The 23,537-nt window shown below is 38.5% G+C and overlaps 1 protein-coding gene across 1 annotated transcript in view; it reads left to right on the top strand.

The window, feature by feature from the left end:
* The window catches only part of VWA8 (von Willebrand factor A domain containing 8), a 153,133-nt gene that overhangs the window by 115,482 nt on the left and 14,114 nt on the right, over window positions 1-23,537 (top strand). Inside the window, 5 exon segments of the mRNA XM_015851727.2 lie at window positions 2,949-3,037; window positions 3,933-4,130; window positions 17,624-17,732; window positions 18,497-18,653; window positions 21,099-21,207. Of these exon segments, the coding sequence (XP_015707213.1) occupies window positions 2,949-3,037; window positions 3,933-4,130; window positions 17,624-17,732; window positions 18,497-18,653; window positions 21,099-21,207 (662 nt within the window).

Here is a 23,537-nt window from a genome sequence, read left to right as displayed (position 1 = left end):
GACATTTTCTATTTAAGAGTTAATGATCTGTTTTTCCAGTGGAAAGGGAGCTATGAGTGAAGTCCTTCAAAGACCTGTACTAGTACAATACTGACAATGCCATAAAAATGGCAGATGACATCTAGTTTTAATGTGATGTACATGGATGAAGAAGTGTAAATTCTAAATCCGAGATGACGGTCTGATTGTTACATCTGAAATGATGATGAGCTGATGGTTGCATCTCAAGAGCATGATTTTCGAATGAGACAAATGGTCTCATTGAAATAGTTCAAATCTCAGCAAGCACATCAAATTCTAAGAATTACCAGGGGATGAACAAAGGAAAAACAAATCTTTGTGCTGCTGTGTAAATCTATACATCCTAGTGGAAGTGCAGAAAAGGAAAACAAAAATGAGCAATATTATTTCAGCTAGATCTCCTGAACTAGGAGACAAGATCAATAAAGGGAAATTTGGTGGAGATCTGAAAGGAGTTTGGCTCTCACTGACTGATATAATATTTAATTGAGTGTAAACATAATGGCTGCCAGTAGCTGCCTAACATATAGTCTGGGAACTCTGGGTGTTCCATGTTGTTTATTCTTGATTATTCTGCATAATTTATAGACAGCCTTTGGACATTCGGTGATTCTCCCGTCATGGGCGACAATATAGTGAAACAAAGTCATCCTACTGCACAGAATTGAGCACTGTGGCAGTCCCTTGAAGTTCTTGCACTAATGTTTCCTCTAACAACTTGTTTTACATTCTTGCTTCTGTTTGCTTATCTGTCAGGCTTTCTTTCTCATCTTCTTGGACAACCAGTCAGTTCTGGCACACAGCTTTCCATTTCTATTAATAATTCAAAGTACTCAGCCAAAGTCTGGTGTACTCCAATATGTATTACCAAAACTCTTCTAGGAACAACAAGGAAAGAAATCATTTCCTTTGTTTTATCAAAACAATAAACTAGAGTAATAGTTATGTTTGAAAAGTAACTACAACAAGAATTAATTTCCTCAAAGACTGCCAAAGAGATGTATGGCCACAAAATGTAAACTCAGACAAGAGTTCATGGCAGAATCCCACAAATAAGAATTAATGTTTATTCTAAAAACAAGGCTATAGAAATGAGGGCTGCTTGAGAGTAAATATTTACTTGGATTCTCAGCACTTTCCATATATGAATATAAAATAACAATCTGTTACTAAGTGCACGTCTCTATTAGTGTGACTGGAATTACATGTAATACAACACACAGTTACAGGAATAACCCCAACACGTCATCAGGCCCACCTGTTTGTATGGGGACAGGATGTCACATGTTTAGACTCTTCTTGACTGTTGATTTTCAAACATTTATCTTAAAAAACTGTAAGTGATTCTAAGGCTTTCCTGACTAGTCTATTGCAATGCTTCACTCCCCTTGTACAGCAAAGGTTTTTCCTGGTATCCTTCCTGTTTTGCTATAAATTAATATAAAAAAAATTGTGTTGACTCCACTCGATCAGAATTATACTTCCCTCTTGATAAGAAGTGTTTAGATATTATGGTGTGTTTTATTTCCTGTAGCTTTTTCTTTTCGGATTTCAAATAAAGAATAAAGTTGATTCCTTATTTTTTTTCCCTCATAGCCCCACCTCTTTGCCAGACCCTCTTACCCAGGACTCGTGTGTCTACATTTTCTTCTGTTTGATGTCTGGGCATAACTATTTTTCTCCCTCAGGCTTCAGCAGAAGGAGGACAAACTATATTTGTTTAGATCTGATGTTGTTATTAATATAGAACCTGCATTTTGTTTTCCTTCTCTGGCAGCAGCATAGTATCTATTTGCTTTGTATGTTCATTGTAAGATTAGTATCCAAAGAGAGAGCACGTTTTTAAGCATTAGCAAGATCTAGGCAAAACAGAAAATGCTCTGTGGTATTTTACCAGATTTTTTAATTATTATTATTTTTATTTTTGCCATTTCTAGTTGTTTTATATTTACATTCTTAAAGAATGATCAGTAAATACAGCCAAAAAACTACTGTAAATGTGCATATTGTAGATATGTAGTACTGACCTTTGGGGTGAGGGAAGAGAATCATTGAATGGCCTGGGTTCAAAAGCACCACAGCACTCATCCAGTTTCAACCCCCTGCTATGTGCAGGGTCACCAACCACCAGACCAGGCTGCCCAGAGCCACATCCAGCCTGGCCTTGAATGCCTCCAGGGATGGGGCATCCACAACCTCCTTGGGCAACCTGTTCCAGTGCGTCACCACCCTCTGTGTGAAAAACTTCCTCCTAATATCTAATCTAAACCCTTTCCTGTCTTAGTTTAAAACCATTCCCCCTTGTCCCATCCTTGTACTGTAGATATGTGCTGTGTGCACCTGTGGGTTATTCTTTACTTACCTGAATGTTGGGCCCCCTTGTATTGCTAGTCTTGTTGGCCTTTCTTTGTGCTGCATGCATTGAGCAACACTTCTGCAAGTAACATCTGTCTCTCCATTTCAAGGAGACTTGCAATAAGTGTTCAATTTAAGGCAACAACATTTACTTTGATGTAATTGAAAAATTTTCCAGTGAGAATGAGAAGTACAGTATTTTGAAACATTCTTCAGTATGCTTTTTGAATCAGAAGTACAATTGATGTTATATTCAGTAACAGATAAATGCAGTAAGTTAGGGATTACAGTAATGCCCAATCACTGCTTTTGTGAGGAGGGCTATATTTATGTGTAATTTTGACATTTACTGTGCAAACACCTTGTTCTTATATAATTGTGCCTATCTATTTGCTCGCAGTGATAATAGTGAAATGTTTCAGTGTTTGCAAGTTATAGTCCTGTGTTGAATGTACAGGTTCATCATTTTATGACAGGTATTGCATAATGAATTGTTTCAATTTAATCTCCTGAATGCAAATGCAATAACCAGTTAATCATGCAGCAGGAAAATAAGATTTGTTTGTTTTCAGATGTTGCTCCACCACAAGCTGCTGGATATTTGGAAGTAACAGATCTGAACTCGAAGAAAATCAAATACATTGCTATTCCTAGGTATGTTGTTTTATTGATTAGAGCAGCCTCTGCCTCACAGGAAGAGCAAACAGAATTTAATGTGTATTATTAGGTTAAGATAAGCAAATATTTCTTCTGGTGCGGAAAGTGAAAGTAAATGATACTCAGTATGACACTCTTCCTCCTTCTGGCATAGTTAACTTGGTCAAATGCCAGCATAACTCTCCTTCAGTTGAATTAGTACATGCCAGTTTCAGTCATAGAGGTATACGTGTTGCAGCTTCTTGGCTCTTCTAAATTATGAACTGTAGTATTGATTAATGCAAGTTGCAAATCATTGTACCAGTCATTAATAGAACCAAGAAAGTGCGAAGAATCTTTCATGTTTTAACTAAATTTTCTTTTGCATTATTTAGCTGTTAGATACCCATTTCAACAGTAAATGTTCATCTGCAAATCGAGTGCTTGTTTATAACAGTACTAAGATTCTCTACACATAAAGCTGTGCCGTCTTTAAATGAATGTTTAAATCCTCATCTCCTGCTCATACACTAGGGGTCTTGCTTTAAGGTGATGCGGAGAAACCTTCCTCAGTACTCAGGTCATGTTCTCTCATATTTCTTTAGTTGTTCTATAGTGTTTTTCTATAGCACATTTTTAATTTTTTTCCCATTCTTTATGGTATTTTTGGTAAAGACTGATCTTCAGGATAGGATACAGCAGTGGACTAGGCTTTCATGAATAGATGTCATTCGGTCATAGCCAAGTTTCAGTAGGTGAAATCTTTCAGATAAAATAGTAGATTTGTGGGGCTTAATTATGGTCTTTTGTGGGATGAGGGCTTAATTTTATTTAATCGCCACCTTAGCTACAGAATTATTCATCTTCTTTTTGATTGCAACTTTGAGATCATTCACTCCAGCTCTTGTTTTTCAGCCCAGGTTCTCTCTCCATATACATCTTGGCTCTCTAAGATCTCAGATGCTGATGCCCTGTTGGCACCACTTGGTAAAGCAGGCTTGGTTAGCGTGGACATGGGAGGTGGTGTGAGGCTCTGGGAGACTGGGCTCGAAAGCCTTCAGCGTTCTCTGCAGGACTGGAGGAACATGATAGGGCAAGAGGATCGTCAGCCTGTGCAGGTAAGTATTCCTTAATCTGAAGTGAAAAAACATTGAGTAAATTGATGCAAATGAGTTTTCTTTTCAGGTGGGAGAAGGGTCAGGGGAGAGATTTATTGGAATTCATTAAGAAGTAGAAACATGCCTGCAGGAAAAATTGAATAGATATCTTCACTGAAAAAATAACCACACACAATAGCTTGATTACCAGGCTGATTTGTGACCCCTGTAACTATGGCTACTGACATTCCTCTTTGTCTTTCAGTATTAGGGTTAGGATTGTTGCCAAATTTCAGCATATTAACATGTAAATTAATTCTGTATCTCATGGTGGTTTTTAACTGCAATTTTCAAAATAGGAAGTAGTGAAATCAGTGTTTAAGGAAAGCATATGGAATCGTAGAGTGGCTTGGTTTGGAAGGGATCTCAAGGATCATCAAGCTCCAACCCCCCTTAATGTACTGACTAATTTGGAGGGTCACCAGGGCAACGCAAATGGAAAATTCAGAACTTTTCAATTGCATCTTTAATTTTTGTTAGTATCATTCTTGTCTTGGAAATTGGAGTGTGCTTTAGGAAGGGCTTTTGACTAGGAAGATCCTGTGTCTGTCTACAGCTGCAATTATTCCTGCTTCATGAGTTTCTGTAATCACTTTCCCAGTATGTTAAGATGGGAAAACAGAATGAATCATCTCTAAATTAGATCTCTCTATATTAGAGTCCAGATATTCCAAGCGTTTGTGAGATCTGTTAGGCAGAAAACAGCTCTTCTATCACTTTCTTTTCCCACACCGAGTTCCCTTTCCACAGGACAATTACGCAAACTCGTGCAAGAACTGTCATGTTCTTGTTATTGGATCAAAGCAAATGCCTTTTGTAAAAGTCATGAGAGAGGAAAACTGTTTCCCAGTAGCACGTTTGTGTGGTTTCATGTTGCAATACCAGCGCGGTTTTTGTTGCCTATGTAGTAGCGCTATCGCCATCTTATGGTCAGCCAAACCAAACGTCAGCCCAACTTCACCCACTGATAAAGTTGGCTGGTAGGAATGAAAAGAACCCGAAGGAGCAGTTAAGAGTTTAAAATCTTTGTTAGTAACCGTTGTAATCTTATTTGATAGTATTATTGTAGTGTCCATCGTAGTCGACCAAATATTAGAGAATACTGCATTGAAAAGTTGAGCATCATCGGAGAATTTTCAATCATTTAATTACTAATGTCAAGTAACCACTTTACAAAGAGGTTCAGAGGTAGCGTGTCTGCTTTCCATCCTCTGTCAACCCAAATATTCAGCTCAAGCTGGTGGTTTGTCAGAATTCAAAATGGCGTGCTGTTTGATTTGGACTTAAGGGCTGAAACAAAGCTTCCCATATGTTCTTTGAACCTGCATGTTTATCGTTAACTTCGTGTTTCTCAACTGCACATGCTTTGCTTTAAGTGTAAAGATCGTGAAACATAAGAAGCTTTATTTACCGAGATATTACAGAGCAATAAGTAAGAGAAATCTTACCTTTTATTTTATGTGCATCTCAGATAATATAATAGATACATAGATGTTGCGATAACTCTATACTCTGCTATTTGGGGAAGGGGGCTTTCCCCTTTCCCCTTAACTCTATTTTTCAGTGGACATAGACATAAAAGCATTACTTCTGGAAATGCATGGATGCTGTTAGCTTGAAAATGCATTCATGTAGATTCCCTCCATAAGATGTGCTTAGAAAGAACTCAAGTATTTCCTGTTCTAGAGACAGCTGCTCTGCTAAGAAGACTGCAATTTAATAATACCCCATAGTCATGTTTACAAAATTATTTTGCAGCCACATATTGATCTGCTTATTCAAGAGTATCAGTCACATTCCTCTATATAATGTTTCATGCTCAGATACATATTAAGTATCTCAAAGTCTAACAAGGCATCTTCAGTTTCTTAACAAAATCCATCACTCCCAATCTTGCAGCAGAAGCTCGCTTAAGAAAATTGTTGGTATTCCACTTATTGCTAGAAGAGATTGTGGTACTTTCAATATAAGTAGAGATTCAAAGGAATGGAAAGAAATCTTCAACCAGATTTCAGTTTGAACTGTTGATACTATCCATCTTCTAGGGTTACTTTTTGGCTTTCAAAACACATTGGATCTCAGAAACAGTTTGTATGTACATAAGCAATGAAACAGAGGAAAACTAACAGCTATTGCAGGGATATTCAGTAATTAGACTCCTATGATTTTAATGTCATTGCAATCAACGTTTGTTTTGTATTGTTGATACACACAGCAGAGTTCAAGCTGCTGGAGTCTTGAGGCAACAAAAATAGTTTTTGGAAATATGGCATATGCGTATGTTAATTTTCACTTGTACGGTCGGGCCAGAAATTGTCTTCATTTATTGAGGTTTTAAACGCAGAGCGAGAATGCGGTATTCAAAAATGATTAAACTGGGGTGCCTAGCATACAAATCTAAATAAAACAATGGATCCTCTGAAGTTATCAACTCAACTGGGAATCCATAGATTGTTGATTTTTTTCACTTCTTTTTTCTAAATACAAGAAATGCTGACTAAGTTCTGGCATACTTTGGCCGTGGTTTTTCAGTAAGCTTAGTTTACTGTTGTGTGTTCTCTAGGTAGAGTACAATGCTTACATACAGGTAATTGAAGGATGCGTCGTTTTGAGATACTGAAAAGCATCATGCTCCTTAGGGACCTGAAATCTCTGCAACTAAATCTTTATTCATTTGTATGTGACTGCCAGCAAAACCATTTTGTTCTGTGTTCATTCCACTTAATTCTCTCCTACTGTAAATTGTTGCTCAGGATGTTTTGTGCTGTGTAAATACTCAGAATGTCATTGTTCTCAAAAGACTCAGGACAAACCCAAACCATTTGAGTGCTTACAGATATTCAAAAAGTATAGGAAAGTTGGCTTGTAGTGCATGATACTGTATGTATATGAACCTCAAAACACAATCACAGCAACAACTACTTTGTGTAGTTTTGATCTAGACAATAGATCTAGACAATAATCTTGGGACCGGTGCTCTTTAACATCTTTATTAATGACATCGATGAGGGAATGGAGTGCACCCTCAGCAAGTTTGCTGATGACACCAAGCTGAGTGGTGCAGTCGATACGGTGGAGGGAACGGATGCCATTCAGAAGGACCTTGACAGGCTGGAAAGCTGGGCTCGGGTGAACCTAATGAGGTTCAACACGGCAAAGTGCAAGGTTTTGCACTTGGGCCGGAAGAACCCCAGGCACCTGTACAGGCTGGGAGGAGTTGTCCTTGAGAGCAGCTCGGCTGAAAAAGACCTAGGAGTCCTGATAGATGAGAAACTTAACATGAGCCAGCAGTGCGCTCTGGCAGCCCGGAAAGCAAATGGGATCCTGGGCTCCATCAGGAGAGGGGTGGTCAGCAGGGATAGGGAGGTGATCGTCCCTCTCTACTCTGCTCTTGTGAGGCCCCATCTGGAGTACTGTGTCCAGGTGTGGAGCCCTCAGTACAAAAAAGATATGGAGATTTTGGAAAGGGTCCAGAGGAGGGCCACAAAGATGATCAGGGGGCTGGAGCACCTCCCCTATGAGGACAGGCTGAGGGAGTTGGGTTTGTTCAGCCTGGAGAAGAGAAGGTTGCGGGGTGACCTCATTGCAGCCTTTCAATACCTGAAGGGAACTTACTCCCAGGAGGGGAGTAAACTCTTCGAAAGGGCTGATAATAGCAGGACTAGGGGAAATGGTTTTAAGTTGAAGGAGGGAAGATTTAGGTTGGATGTTAGGGGAAAGTTCTTTACTAGAAGAGTGGTTAGGCCCTGGAACAGGCTGCCCAGGGAGGTTGTGGATGCCCCGTCCTTGGAGGTGTTCAAGGCCAGGTTGGACGGGGCCCTGGGCAACCTGATCTAGTAAAGGTGTATGTTTGGTGGCCCTGCCAGGCAGGGGGGTTGGAACTACATGATCCTTGAGGTCCCTTCCAACCCGGGTAATTCTGTGATTCTGTGATTCTGTAATATTCCCATGCAAAATGACATCCTAAAGCTGGAGGTGATCTTTTGTCATTTCAGTAGCAAGACTGCAAAGGACGCATTATCTGAGATATGCATGAGACAAGTTTGTGCCATCTGTGGCTATAGACGAAGGCCTGAGGAGTTCAGTGGTTGCAGCTCTTTTAATTGCCTGTGGACTCCTCTCTCTCGTTTCCTATTTGCAGTATATCTGACCTTCCTCACAAATACTCAAGTACCTAAGCTAGCTTTGTGAAGAAATCATGTTTTCATCTGACTTGAGTAGTTAGCAGTCAAATAAAAAAACCTCTTTCCTCTTTCCCATCTTCCTGTTCTAATCCTATAAAAAAAATGTTTCTCATCTTCCAGAAGGTCCCAGCTCTTAGAGGCTGAAGTTCCTTTTTTACAGTACATTGGCTTCTTCAAGGTTGGTTATTGCTTACATTTACTTGGCTTCGAACAGACGCCTGCTTTTCATAGCATTTCTATATAGTGTTTATTTTCCTCAGGAATTTGAGTATCTGAAGTGTTTGTCTTATGCTCCATCTACTATAAGAGCTCAAGTGAGTTACTTAAATGATCCAGATATGGCCAATTTAATGTCAAGATCGCATACTATAGGACTGAAGAGAGGACCTAATGACAGAAGACTAGACTCAAGCCTGATGTGCATCACTTAGTATGAAAAACCACATACCACTTTGCAGGTGGGTTTGTCCAAAGAAATAACCTGAAAAAAACAGCAAGGCTGTAACAAAATAATAAATAAATTACCCAAATATTCAGCAGCTCAGATCTTTTAGACGGCCTGTGTCACTGAAGACAGTTCATATAGCGCTTATTAACAATCCAGTTTGACTTCTCTGTTGTATGGTCAGAACATGTTTTTGGATATCACTGGTACAGTTGTGGAAATGAAGCATTAATAACAAAATGATTCAAAGTGTCCTGCCAAGGTTTGATATGTTGGTTTCGTTTTTACAGCAGTCGTGCCTTGGTTTATTGATGGCTAGACCCTTTGAAAACCTGCTTCGAGTTCTGCTAAATTGTAGGGCTTTCTCATTAAAATCTTAGATCATTTACAAATGGTCTGTGATTTTTCACCTACATGTATGCTCACTATGCCTAAACATAACGCAGCCTTCTGCAAGCCTTAGTGATGTATCAGGAGATAAAGAATTGTGTTCCAGAGAAGGATACACACGGTCCATTATACCCTTTACTCTTCTGCATTTCAAGGTACTATTAGATGGAAGGAAGCATCAAATATACTTTTTACAGGTGAAAGCAGTTCCAATTCATTGGTTTAAACAGTGCTGGCATGTATTTGTTTATGCACAAACAGTTCAAGTGGACTTGCTCTGGGTATGCTTGAGAATGCTGAGGAGAAACAGAAAGGAGATGGAGCAGGATCCAGTTTCAGACCTACAGGCATTTCAGTGTCTGTTTATGAGCTAAGCACAGGAACACCTGTTGTAACCAAGAGAGCCTAAAGAGCTCACCCTGAAGGAGACACCTACACGTTTCTAGCTGTATGGATATTCATACACAACCAACTGTAATGGTAACTGCAGACACCTGGCTTACCTGGGACATCCCTGCCTTGAGCAGTCTGCAGTCTGGATTCAAATCCCATCCTCAGTATGCAAACTATCACTTACAGACATAAGGAAATAAATAAATACTTAGAAATGGAAGGAGATTTCCTGGGTGCCTATTTCTCTTCTTTGAGCTGAGCCCAGGAGATCTGTAGATGCTCGATTCTCTGCCATCTATGGGCAGCAAATGTCTTACTGACTTTTAACAGCCTCACTTATTTGTACTCTACTCAACTACTTGTGCATTGTGATAAGTTATTCACCTTCTAACAAGTTAATGTTTTTGTTCTTATCCAAATCATTCTTCCACTTCCTTTTGATTTTCCAAGGCTTCAGTTTGTACATGAAAGTTGAGGATGCTTATTTTTGAGGTTCAGTATTTCTCTTAAGTATAATTGATTCTGGCATTTCAGTGTTACCAACTTGTTTGTATTTACTGCTCAGGATCGACTTTGATTTATACTGGCATTTTTTGAAGTGTTTCTACCTCTTTTCCATTGTACTTTAGTTCATTTTAACAAGAATCCAGCCTCTTCCTGATGTTAAGACTGAATCATCGGATCACAGAATTGCTCAGGTTGGAAAAGACCTTAAAGATCGTCAAGTCCAACCTCAAAGTGGGCAAGTTGAAGTGGGCAAAGCATCAGTTCCTGATCTATAATCAATAGCCCACCTCACCTGCAGTTATTTTCCCACTGTGGACCAGGTAGCTGTTCTGACCACATGAGGGCATCAATGAGCCAATAACAGTGATTTTAGTCGTCTGTTACATACTGTCGGTACAAATGACATACATTGTTGAAATGATATGCGGCAGCATGTTTTTATAAGTTTGGAATAACCATACGAGAGCATTCTGCAGTCCTGTACAGCACCTTAGGAAACTTGAAATATTGCAGGGGGCAGCATTACCTGCTCAGTATCTGGACTGCAGGGTTTGGTAGCACTTGCAGTGCTGAGATCTGTGAGCCCCACACTCCAAACCCAACTGTGCATTGCCCTCTAACAGCTTTCAGTGGGATGGTGTTTGGGGCTTCTTTGCCAAGCGTGGGGCACGGTGTGGGTTTAGCTCTGTGACATTCCTGGACAGCATGATTCATTCTTGCAAAGTGGGAACAAGGCCCCGAGTGTGGGGAAACACAAGACTAGACAGTCAGGAACCTGTAAAGCTTGAGAAGTTCACATCACCAGAATTTTCTGCTTGTTAAAGCAACTCAGATAAAGATCATCAGTTCTCCGTCAGCTACTTTTACTCATATAAATGTCCTCAGCTGAAATGAGGCGCTTGTCAGAAGCACCGTGCAAACATTTCTAAAATGCATTCCATTTCCTAAAGCTCTTCCAGCCTAATTAGAGTAGACAGACAAAGAGGGGGAGTGGAAATAACCTTAACTTTCTGTTAGAGAGGGCTGATCCAGCACAAAGTTCTTCTTTCTTCCCCTGAACCTCCTCTGAAAGACCACAGTCCTCGTGGGAGAAAATATAATACCTCGGCTCAGCAACCTTCAAACCTCAGAGTCTGCAGCAATGCGCATTGCTGACTTACATGCTAGAGTGAAATGCTGCCATCAGAACAAGAGAATGTGCGCTGGTGGTTCTGCTCCTATGAAACTTGTTGTCTAACTAATAAAAGAACAAATGCAGAGCAAATATAAGTCATCTGAAGAGAGATCCTTAACAGGAGGGGAAATGGCTGTTTACATGGGTGGGTAGTGATAGGGCAAGGGGGAATGGGTTTAAACTGAGACAGGGAGGTTCAGGTTGAATATTGGGAAGTTTTTCACACAGAGGGTGGTGACGCACTGGAACAGGTTGCTCAAGGAGGCTGTGGATGCCCCATCCCTGGAGGCATTCAAGGCCAGGCTGGATGTGGCTCTGGGCAGCCTGGTCTGGTGGTTGGCGACCCTTCACATAGCAGGGGGCTGATACTCGATGATCACTGTGATCCTTTTCAACCCAGACCATTCTATAATTCTATGATTCTATGATTTTTTTCTTTACTTAATACTGAATATTCCTTTCTGTAGAAAAAAAAGACTTGTTGGCTCCAATTTGGAGCTTTCATATTCTCTTTGAGAAAATAATATGTACATTCATGCTACTGATAAAATATTGTATTGGGGGAAAGGATGGTTTTGTGCCTTGCTAAACACAGTCTAGGGTAACATTGAGGTTTTAGGGTGGCTGATGAGGCTTGGGGAGGAAGCTAAAATGAAACAATGGTTTCCTTTCAGGGAAAATCAATCTTTTGTGCATCTGCTAAAGTACATTCTGCTGTGGGAAATATTTTCTAATGCTTCTGTGGGGTGGATTAATGCCTTTTTCACCTAGAGACTGGTCATGTTCCATTACAGCCAAAGTCAATTTACTTTCATAATAACATGGTTGTGATGAAGGATTCTCCAGATTTTGATGCACAAGTTAGTTAATATCTCCTAAATCACATGTAGGGCCAAAGCTTATGATTTGTTTAGTTCTTCCCCTGCGTGATCTTCTGACATACGCCCAATATTTGCCCAATGTACTACTGAAGGAAGAAAGCTATTTAAGAAAACATTAATGATTTAATTGCTTTATAGTATTTGTAGTGTATTTATGTTCCTGCAAGGATTTGTATTTTGTATTTGTATTGTTAGCCTATGGCCAAATCTATTTTAAAATACTTGATGGGATAAGACAAACTTAATTTGAAGGCATTTGAAGATGCAACTGTAGTCTATATTTTTTAAGTACAAATTACATCCCTTTATACCTGTGTGATGTTTGCCTGGAATTAGAGTATTTTCCCTGGTTTTCCACTTCTTTTAATAAGTAGCCAGACTACTAAAATAAGCATTATATGTTGCATAAGAATACTAGATACAAGTTAGTACTGGCAGGGCCAGCTGCTTTAAAACTAAGAGGGAACGTTCCATTTCCCTGAGGATGGGGCAGATCTCCTCCATTAGAAGCCTGAGTTTCGAGCTGAAACAAGCTTTTGTTGCTGAGAGCATTGCAAAGGAGCTTTTCTGGCAAGCGGTCCCAAATGGGAAGCACTGGCATATCTTGTGCCTTTCAGGAATTTTAATGAAGTTAGCCAGATCAGAATGCTGAAGTAAGCTGATGTATTAAGAGACCATTTACTCAGTAGCCAACTTACTGTGCTGAACGGAAGCGTGCTGTATACAGAGTAAAGTGACAGGAATGATTCCAGCTGAAAAAGATCTACATCAGAGATGCATCTCAGATGCATCAGGGGAAAAGCTGAAAGCTGCCCCTCATTTATCATTTTTATATTCAAAGTTAGAGTGATTTTCAACCTTTATTGACCTCTACTTACAAGGTCTAAATGAAATGTGTCATGACTTCTTTTTCTGCCTTTCCCTTAAGTCTATGTACATGGTCTACCCCTTGTTTTAGAGAGTCTGCTACATACAATACTATGATGGAGCTATAGGCATGAAAGATAGCAAGAGTTCTTAATTCTATCTCCTGCATGAAACTCTCAGGAACTGGGAGAATTTCAAATGTGAAAATAAAAGAGGAGATGAGACTCCCTTAACTGTTTCCCTGTCTCTTCAATAAAGATAGCTTTCCCTGTCTCTTCAATAAAGATAACTTTAAGCTTCAGTTTGTTTTAACAGACTTGAACAGTAAGGAGCTGATGTATGGATTTCAAAAGCAGGAGTGAAAAGATGTCAGTCTTCAAAGTTATGAATACTCTGTGACTTGAATGACTGACAAATATACATACTAAAATGTTCATCTCAGTTGAGTTTGCTAAGTATATTTTACTGACTACATCAGACAGATGCTATTATAAGCTTAATAATAGATGTTAATAATAGGGAAATTAGAACATTAAGACATTGTCAGTGTTGATGTACTGAATAGTTCACTGAAAATATCTCATAAAAAGTCAGACGATGGAATTATTTTATTATATAATATAAATATAATATAAATATGACTTGCTGAAGACTGGCCTTTACCTCTTGTATTACGTTTATTTTCTTGACACAAGCAAATGGAGGGCAGCCAACACTTGCTTAGGTACAGAAATGCACAGTTGGGCTACTTGAAACTGTCTTTGAGGCGTTAAGCTTCTATTTAGAGACTTTTTTTCAGTTTCATTTCAGTTCATTGAGTGCTAAAATGCTAAGTTCACTCATACAAAAACAGCTCGGGCTAAATATGGTAGTTTGATCAGTTTCACTCCTATCACCTGGTTTATATGTAAGCTGTCAAAAGAAAATGAATTGTGAGTTCACAATGAAAGTGCTTTAATTGTGAAAGCAACGTTAGAGTGAAGTGCTGATGTAAATGTAGAATGTTTTACAGAGGTCACTTTGAAAGTAACATCTCCTTTGTATTTCCACGGAAACTACAATGAAGAGCACAGTAACACTATTTGATAAAGCAAATCCTTAGCTACAAAGCACTATTTTTCAATATAGTCACCACCATTGCTCTGCATTTTGGCCAATGATGAACAAGAGCCTGCATGCTGTGCTTGTAAAACTACACACCAGCAGACATGACCCACTATTTCACAGTTGTTATGACAGCATCGCTGCTGGGAAAACGTTGCCCATGCACTCCATCTTTCATCAGACTGAGCAAATGGAAGTTAGAGGGCACCAAATCTGCTGGATATGATAGGACAGTCCAGCCAAGATTGGCAGTGTTCTCCATGGTCACCAAACTGCTATGGAACTTCATGTTATCATGTTGCAGGAGAAAGATTATCTTCTTCTCTGGCCTTCAGCTTAGTCAGTACTGCAGTGTAGCAGTCAAAGCTGATTGATTGTCCAAGTTTCAGGAAATTGATAAGGATCCTTCCTTATCCCAAAAGACAGCACTATTTATTATACCCTCTGAGGGCTGCATCTTGAACTTTTTCTTCTGTGGGGGATTCACACGTTGCCTTTCCTTGGACTGCTGTTTTGACTCCAGTTTATAGAGGTGACACCACATTTCCTCATCAGTGACAGTGCAATCCAAGATAGCGCTACCTTCAGCCTCGTATTGCTTCAGTAGATTCTGACAAACTTATGTTTCATTGTGTTATAGAGAGCATGGAATTTTGTAGCTGGCTTCTCTGGGCTTAAGTTGTGTTCTTTACCTCACTATATGAAGGTTGATAGATTATTTAGTTCCCAGAGTGAATTCATTTGGCTCCTAGAACCCCAGTGATATTCAAGTAAAATGTGAAACTTTGTTGGAATCCCTTTGTGTATATTAGAAGGAAGAGATATAGAGGGGGGTTGTTAAGATAACTTGTATCTCTCATTCAATGTTAAATGAGTGTTAAGTTCTATTTGTGCCTTACTACCCCTGATGTTGGGGGTGAGTGGATGTGCAAGAGGCACCCAGCTGTATGAAATGTACACAATAATGAATAAAGCCCTTCAGTGCATTTAAAGCATGTAAGGCACAGGTTTCTGTTGAAATGCAAAGCTTAGACAGAACTGCTGAAAGAAACAAAGTTGAAGGAAGACTTACAACAGAGGGAAATGTTAAGTATTTGTGATGGAACTGGTCAGCTTTTGGTGATATATATTTGGAAAATAATGTCAGGACAGGAAATCTCAGTAGGTTTAGACATTCCAGTCAGCCTAGATTGGAAAAGATACAGTGGATTTCTTAAATATATTTGAGCCTGTTCAGTGTTTTATATAGTAGTTTTTAGTGTCTTTCTTCTCACTCCAGACAAAGTAGATTTTTTTTTTCTGTTTGTCTTTCAGTTTGTCAGGTTCAAAATACAGTTTTGGATCCTCCCTTTATATCTACTTATCCAGCAGTTCCAATGTCAAGAATTCACCGAATCACAGAATTGTAGGGGCTGGAAGGGACCTTTGTAACAAAAGATACTCAATTAACCATATTCCGTTGCAAACGTAAGACTACCTGCTTTAACTAGAGAAATACTATTGTAAAAAACAAAAACAAAAACAAAGCAGATGTTAGAAATATATGCATATCTATGAGAAATATGTGATCAACTTAGTGAATCACTAAGATGATCAGGGGGCTAAGGAGCCTCTCCTGTGTAGAATGGTTGAAAGATCTGGCCTTGTTTAGCTTAGAGAAGAGAAGGCTCTGGGGAGACCTCATTGCATCCTGGTCTGATGGTTGGCAACCCTGCACATAGTAGGGGGTAGAAACTGGATGATCCTTGTGGTTCTTTTCAACCCAGGCCATTCTATGATTCTATGAACTTACAAGTGATAAATTCATGTTAGCAGCAAAGCATTTCTGTATGCAGTACTTTTCACTACTAAAATTTAATCAATAGTTCTACTTCAAAAGTAGTATTCAGTATTTTTATCAATAAAATAAATTTGACAAAAACATAATATTGTATCTAGGTCACCCATTATGTTTGGAGCTTCCTTTTGCAAAACTTTTATGCATTTTTATATAAAGAACCAAGAAGAATGAAAACGTAATTGGTTTTCCATCCTTCTGTTGTTACTTTTTACAGAATGTTTTGTTTTAATTCACTGTGTTGACAGTATAGTCTTGGTTTTAGATTTTACAATAATCTAAGTTGAGTGGCTTTTGTTTTCCTAGGTGTTTCTGATAGTTCTGAAATCTACCTGTTGTACAGGAAAAAGACCTGTTTATTTTCAAAGAAATTTCTTGAACCAAAAAGCAGAAGCCCCTAGGGGCAACATGTTATTGTGATTAAGTGTCTTTATTCCTATACAAACGTTAAATTAATGTAATTTAACAGATTAGATCTTGATTTTGCACTTCTGACATGGTTCACAGAGGACGTATTGTACCTCTTTGAATTAATATCAATACCACAAAAAGGAAGTAAATTCTGTTTTGAACAGTTGCCAAGACACTGCTGTTAGAGCATGTGTTTTCAGTTTGAAAACACGTATGGAATTCATGTCAGTACTAAGTCTGCAAGACAGTCAGTTCAAGCATTAAATACTTTACAATGTTGGTGAAAATCTTTGTAATGCCAGTGAACTTCTGAGAAGACAATAAATTGTCATTAGTGGGTCAGAGGAATTCATCAGGGGACACGATTTAGCAGAGAGTTGTTAGTTAGGGTAGTATGATTAGGTCATGGCTGGACTTGATGATCTTTAAGGTCTTTTCCAACCTCAGTGATTCTATGTTTCTATGATCAGAGAGATGAAAGTATTATAGTTCATGAAATGAAGACTAATTTATATGGTTTAGACTTAAAGACGTTGCTTTTATATGTCATTGACTTTCATATAATAGCAAACTGATATTGAATTATGGAAGATTAGTAGTTGAAGAGCATTTTACACATGAATCACTGACTCCCTGCATGACTCAGGGTTCATAACAGGAAGAAGTATTTTTTACCTTCACTCACCCATTTAAATCCAACCACAGCCTAAAGTGATTCAGACCCAAACATCTGACAGCTGTTAGGACTTCAGTTCTACAGTAAGTCAGAGAGGAACATGCAGTCACTAGATGGGCATTTGCAGTAGAAAACTCACCACTATAGACTTTCATAGATGTGACGGGGAAGTTAAGGATTACATGTGTACAGTGTGAGAAGAACATGCCATTTATTTATTCACTGTTCATGAAATCATTCTGCCCATCAGTAGAGCGTGTGAAGCTGTAGTTGAGCAGTCATTAAGTTTGTAAGGTGAATATACAGCCAGATATTGCCAATACCAAGAGGCATTCAAACTGTGGATGGTTCTGTCTACAGTGGAATTTTAAATTCTATTGGCTGTCATCAATAAATGCTTATTTTTGTAGCATGATTAACATCTGAATGCACTGCATGGTTTAAATTTGATGGCACTCTTAGATCTGATGTGGGTCTAATGTGCCGCTCGGCATCAGGGTGGAAGATCTTATAGATTGTTGTTGGGTTGTAAGAGTGATATTACTTGGTATAGAAAAGATTTACAGCTCTATTCTTATTTTACAGATAAACATTCAGAGGGACAGTGGTTTGGATGTCAGTTCCCCCAAACATGGAAAAGTGGATCCAGACAACATGCCTCATGTTGGCGGAAATACTTGGGCTGGTGGAACAGGTTCTCATTCATTATGTTTTCTATGCACCTTGGAAGGATGTTTGCAAAAGATGCTGTACCAGATAAAAGTAGACACGTACAAACCCACTCTCTGCTTAGAGCAGTTTTACTCAGTGCCTTTATTGTCTATGGGAAGTAGCTGCAACGCCTAGTGCCTAACTTAAACTCAGTATAGTAGATCTCTACTTAAATAACATTTTGTAGTTTTTTGCTCTTCATTGCCCATACAGGGAACCAGCACTTTGCAGCTATAGAAGCTAGGCCATCTGAGTCACTTGCCATTCTCTAAGACTTCCGTAGCAGCAGAACTTTAGGTAACGTAAGTAGTAGAAATACACAGTAAGCAAAAGTGCCTTCTAATTCTAAAGGACGTGATAGTGATCAGTTGATAAAGGTTTGGAAACAATGTAAATCAGCAGTCTCGGGAAAAGGCAAAGTCTGAATAAATTTATTTAAGGACTGAGAGCTTTGAGTGTATGTTCTGTACATAATTTACAGTCCCCTTTGTACAAGGTGTTACTGTTAGTAGTAATCTGATCTCAGAGTATTACAGACAAAAATATTCCATTGGGGTTCTCCTGTACCGTTATAAGTATTTCCTTTTGCACGTTGCTGGCATTAAATATTTATTTTCAGAACTGGGAAATTTTTCTGAATATCATGTGTAGCTATGACAATGGAAGCTCCAAAGAAAATATTTTCTTATTTATTATTGAATGATTATTCTTTATTTCTTTTTTTTTTTTTCATTTCAACCATCTCAGGTGGGAGGGACACTGCTGGGCTAGGTGGCAAGGGTGGGCCGTATCGTCTGGATGCTGGCCATAAGGTTTACCAAATATCTCAAGCTGAAAAGGATGCTGTTCCTGAGGAAGTTAAGAGAGCTGCTCGAGAGATGGGTGAAAAGGCCTTTAAACAGAGGTAAGTTAAAGTCTTTATTTATCTTTCTGTTGACCAGAAGAATTAGATGAAGGAAGAAAAACAAACAAAACAGTTGTCTTTATTAACTGCACTTACTGAGTATTTCTCAGTATGCACAGAGGTTCAGATTTCTTCCACCAACTGATTTTTCAGGTCAGATTCTGGTACCTATCACAAAAATAACTAAGTGCACTGACAGTCATACCAAGTGAGCTTTATGTTTCAACCCATGCCATACTACAGTGTGAATGTCTGCCTGAAAGTAGAGTACTGGGGAGATGAAAACATCGGAGCAAGTACATTTAGAGTTCACATTTTGCTGCCAACAGTGATTTGTAATCAAGGATGCAAATGTGGGTGCTATAAGTACCAGGAAAGGAGACTGCCATTAGCTTTAACTGCTGTATAAACATAGATGTTGTAGCACAAAGCGCACTCTGTATGGGAGCCACTGTATTAAATTTATCTACTGCATTCAGATCAAGTTTCTGTTTTAATCTTTTTTTTATTAGCAAATTTCCTCAAGCATTTAATCATTAGAGAATTAGTGATTAATAAAGACAAGGAGAGTGCACTGATTATATCAGAGCTTCATAGGAAAAGGTTCAGAAAGGAAAAATACTTTTCAATAGCTGTTTAATTTACACAATCCACATCCAGATATATAAATTAAAAATAATCAGTTCAGGATTTGCTCTCAGGAGGAAGACGTGGCTTGTTTTGTCTGTCTTTTTTTACTGGTGTTTCATGGGACGTATGAAGGAAGGCTACTTTTAACTGTTTGTCTACATCTCCATTCTGCAAAATTCCCTTTTCAGTTTTTTCCATCATAGAAATAGCTCTTAGATAGTGTGCATCTCTTTATGTGTAAGCAAGCATGTCATGCTTTGATGCTCTATGACGCTCTGCAGTGTTCATGATGGGAGAAATTCTTAGATGCTGCTGCATGTTGTGGGAGCAGTGCAGCTGAGTCCTGTATAATTCGCCTGTCTGCACGTGAGATAACAATTCATATCCTGCTAAAACCAGTAAACTACCATCTACCAGCAATAGATGTTGTCTGTTCTGAAATGACGTTCAATATGGATTATTATTCTATACCATTTGGATGGCTTTGGGAACAAAGAGATAAAAGTTAGGAATAAGAAGGTTGGAGTCCTTAGACTAAAGAAGAAAAAAAGAAGGGATCTGCAAATGTTGCTGTTTGGTTTAAATGTTATTGTCTGGAAGTGAAAATTTTCATCTGAATGCATTTGATGGCTTTCCCAGCTGGGTGATACTTCTAGTGGAAAACATTTTAAATTACCCCATTTCAGAGTGGAGTTAGCAATTACTCTTGGATAGATGCATATATTGCTAGCCTATATATACTTTGCTAATAATTTATAATTCATTTAAAAATCCGTATTTTCAACACAGCCTTAGTGAGATTACGCTGTTGTGAATTGCTTGTGTTTGATATAAGCTGTGCATGGATAGAATCCTGGAGTCACAGAATTGTAAAGGTTGGAATAGACCACTAAGATCATCTAGTTTTGCAGTCAACCCGTACTGGATAGGTCATATATTTTAGCTCAGGACTAAATCCAGTCAGGATTGTTGGATGGGCAAATATAAGATTGCAGCCTCACTACATGAATCTGGGTTAAGGAAAATATTGAGTGGTGCATAAATCCAGCATATTCATTTGTCCCCCGGCTCATACTTCACTGTTAGATCTCTTTGATTATGTTCCAATTGTGAGTTTCACTATCTGCTCAAATACAGTGTTGAAAACAATGAACTTCCAAGTGGAGACAGGACTTACAGAAGGTGCTTGTATTAGTTTTTATAGTGCAGATGTTGATCTTTGTTATATGTCTGTACAGAAGAGAGGTCTGTGACATGACTCACTTTTTGTGGGGGAGCACATTTTTACTGACACACATTTAAAGCTCCTTTGTTTCAAGATTTCCTCATTTTATGAAGCACCAAGATAGGTGTTGGAGAAACCGCAACTGGCTGTAAATCTTCAACAACGGATTTGAGAGTATGTCTGTACTTAACCTTTGTGTTAAAGTGTAGGTCATGATATGCTTAAAATACTCCGACAGTGAAGTAATGGATAGGCACTCGTGTATGTACATATAGCAGCACCTAAGCCAATAAAATTCGATCACAGTTTTCCGAACATCTGATTCAGTTCCCAAACATTAAAGCAGATTAGGAGAGAGCCAAGGGATGAGTAATTTTAGTAGGTTTTGATGTGAGGCAATCCTTGTAGGCATTGGTGATCTTTTGAACAAGTCACAAAAGTGGTCGCCGCTTCTTTGGTTTGCCTCTTGTTTGTGATCGCCATGGTCTAAATTTACGTGTTACCAAGTAAGCATGCTTCTAACTTATATATGCTAAAGAATAATGTGGTTGTTTCTAAAGCTGTTCTGGGCTCCTTGTTCTTTGCTCTAGATTGAAAGAGATTCAGATGAGTGAGTACGATGCATCTACTTACGAAAGATTCTCTGGAGCAGTACGTCGTCAGGTTCAGTCACTCCGCATCATCTTAGACAACCTGCAGGTAATCTTAGGTTCACTGATAAAGGAACACGGTGAGCTCATTGCGTTATGCTTAAAATACTGTCCTGCTAATATTGTTACCATCTGATACATTTGAGAGTTAAAAGCAGATTCAGTTTATAATCATGTTTAGGAAAAATAGTCTCATATTACTATTTCAAAGGCAGCTTTTAAGTGAGCTCATCTTTACAAGTTACTTTACTCCCATCACACAGCTTGCATAGATTACTTATTCAGAAGCACAGTTTTGTGAAAGAAAATGCTATATGTTATTAAAAGAGTAGGTGATGGTGTGCAGATCACAGTCTCTCTCTTTGCCCCCTGTCCAAAAGACTTTTAAACATGGAAATACTATGCACGTTAAAAGACATTCATAGCTTTGCTGCTTATGTACCTGAAAACAATTCTTCCTCAGGATTTATTTTGAGCATGACTAATTAAAACAGGCATGGCTCCAGTCACTAAGTAGAAGCTAACCAAATATATCACTTTACTTTTCTTCTGTTAATTAGTTCCATGATTGCTTGAGGTTTTATTAATGCTAGTGTTCGCCTACAGTGTAATTAAAATAAAAAGTGCACTGTTTCAAGGAAGAACCTGCTAGTCATTGGAAATGAAAGTGAAATAAATTTATTCCTTATAAGACATCTCTCTGATTGAAAGTATTTCTGCTGAAGGCTCAGGTACCTCCTCATACAACAGTCATTTAGAATGGTCTTGTAGTAATATACTTTAATTCATACAGGCGCCCAGTATGTATTTCAGCTCAGGACTTAGTCTTTTAGTTCTTAAAGAGAGGGTTCAGTTGAAAAGCTGCAGGTATAAATCTCAGTTTTTCCTGCATTGTTTTTATCCAAGTGCTTGTTTTACTATGTTTCTGTCAGATATGCATTTTGAAGCACACTTTATGGCAAGAAGGGAATAAATGAATCTTCAGTTCAAAGTATTTTTAAATCCTGCCTTATCTATTCCTTGAGGCCAAAGCTGTTATATTCAGGGGTCACATTAATCATAGTCAAAATATAATGTATTTTAATATAAGGAGACATATCCTGTGACTGTGTTAAAAAGGTCATTTTAATATCAAGGCAAACACTTATAAGCCTTGGTATTTTATGAGACTACCAACGTCCTGTGCAAATTCATAACAGCTAACCACAGAGATGATAAACTTACTGTATGATGAAAAAAACCAACTTGCTGAGTTCAGAAAAGCTCGCTCTTAGAATAAAAGCAATATTGAAAGCAAATTCTGAACTATAATCATTTCTGTACTCATTGGGGTAGTTATTTTATTAGGAGGTGCACAAGGAAAATGAAGGTAAATGATAACAAGGCTTATGTAGAATCCAAGAATATTTCATATTTCATTTTTGCATTAGAGAACACTTTTGGCTTTTTAAAAATGTTTGTGTTTGCTTCGTTTTGAACTTTCTATGTTCATGTAATGAAAATATATCAACAACACTCATTTCGCCTGGATTTTCTTTTCAACATGTGCCTTTTAATCACTGGCTTTTATGAGTTAGTTTTTAAAAATATGTTCCCTTGATTAAATTTTACATCCCAAGGATGTGAAGCCTGAAATTCTGGTCCAGTTGTTGATGCCTCAAAAAATCAGTAGCAGCAGCAAGTCAAAAGTAGTGCATAAAGATTGTCTGAGAATGCAATTTCATGGTTCATTTTACTTTATATAACTCACTGATCTTTGTCAATGATTTGAACGAAATTAGCGTAGCATTACAAGTTGTTCTTGATCTGCTGTAGAAGCAGAAAGCCCTGAACTCCAGAGTCCAGTCAGTGATGAGCTTTCTTCTCATCACTGTTGATAGTGCTGACCAATCTCTGTATAAAGCTTATCTGAAGTCCAAATTTAATAACTTAATGAGAGGCTCAGAAAGACCTGAGATTTTAGATGACGTGCTCTCTGGAAGTACTTCTCTTTTTATTAATTGCAGAGGGAGTCTGCTGCAACTGACCTTGTAGCTTCTGAGCATCCTTTATGCACCTACACTTGAAGTGGGCAAACCTGGATCTGAGTTGCAGAGCCTAATGGGGCTGACTGATTTGGACTGGGAGTTGTCAGGTCATAGCAGCAGCAGCAGTGCCAGTATGGTGATAGAGACAGTTGGGAGAGCTGACAGTGGGAAGAACCCCATGCCTTGTCAGTAGTAGCTTTCTGCTTTTCAACTGCTTGCCCTTTCTAGGAAAGGAGACTGTTTTTATCCTTCAAACATAAAGATTCATTTGTTTGAATTTATGAAAATTGCATATTGAATTACTTTGAAACTTACCAGCTATATACGTGTGTGCCTTTTATAACACAAATGC

Source organism: Coturnix japonica, chromosome 1 (genome assembly GCF_001577835.2).
Source record: "Coturnix japonica isolate 7356 chromosome 1, Coturnix japonica 2.1, whole genome shotgun sequence".
In the NCBI taxonomy this organism is placed as follows: Eukaryota; Metazoa; Chordata; class Aves; order Galliformes; family Phasianidae; genus Coturnix; species Coturnix japonica.
The sequence above is the reverse complement of the archived record's forward strand: the minus strand, read 5'-3'. Positions and strand labels throughout refer to the sequence as shown.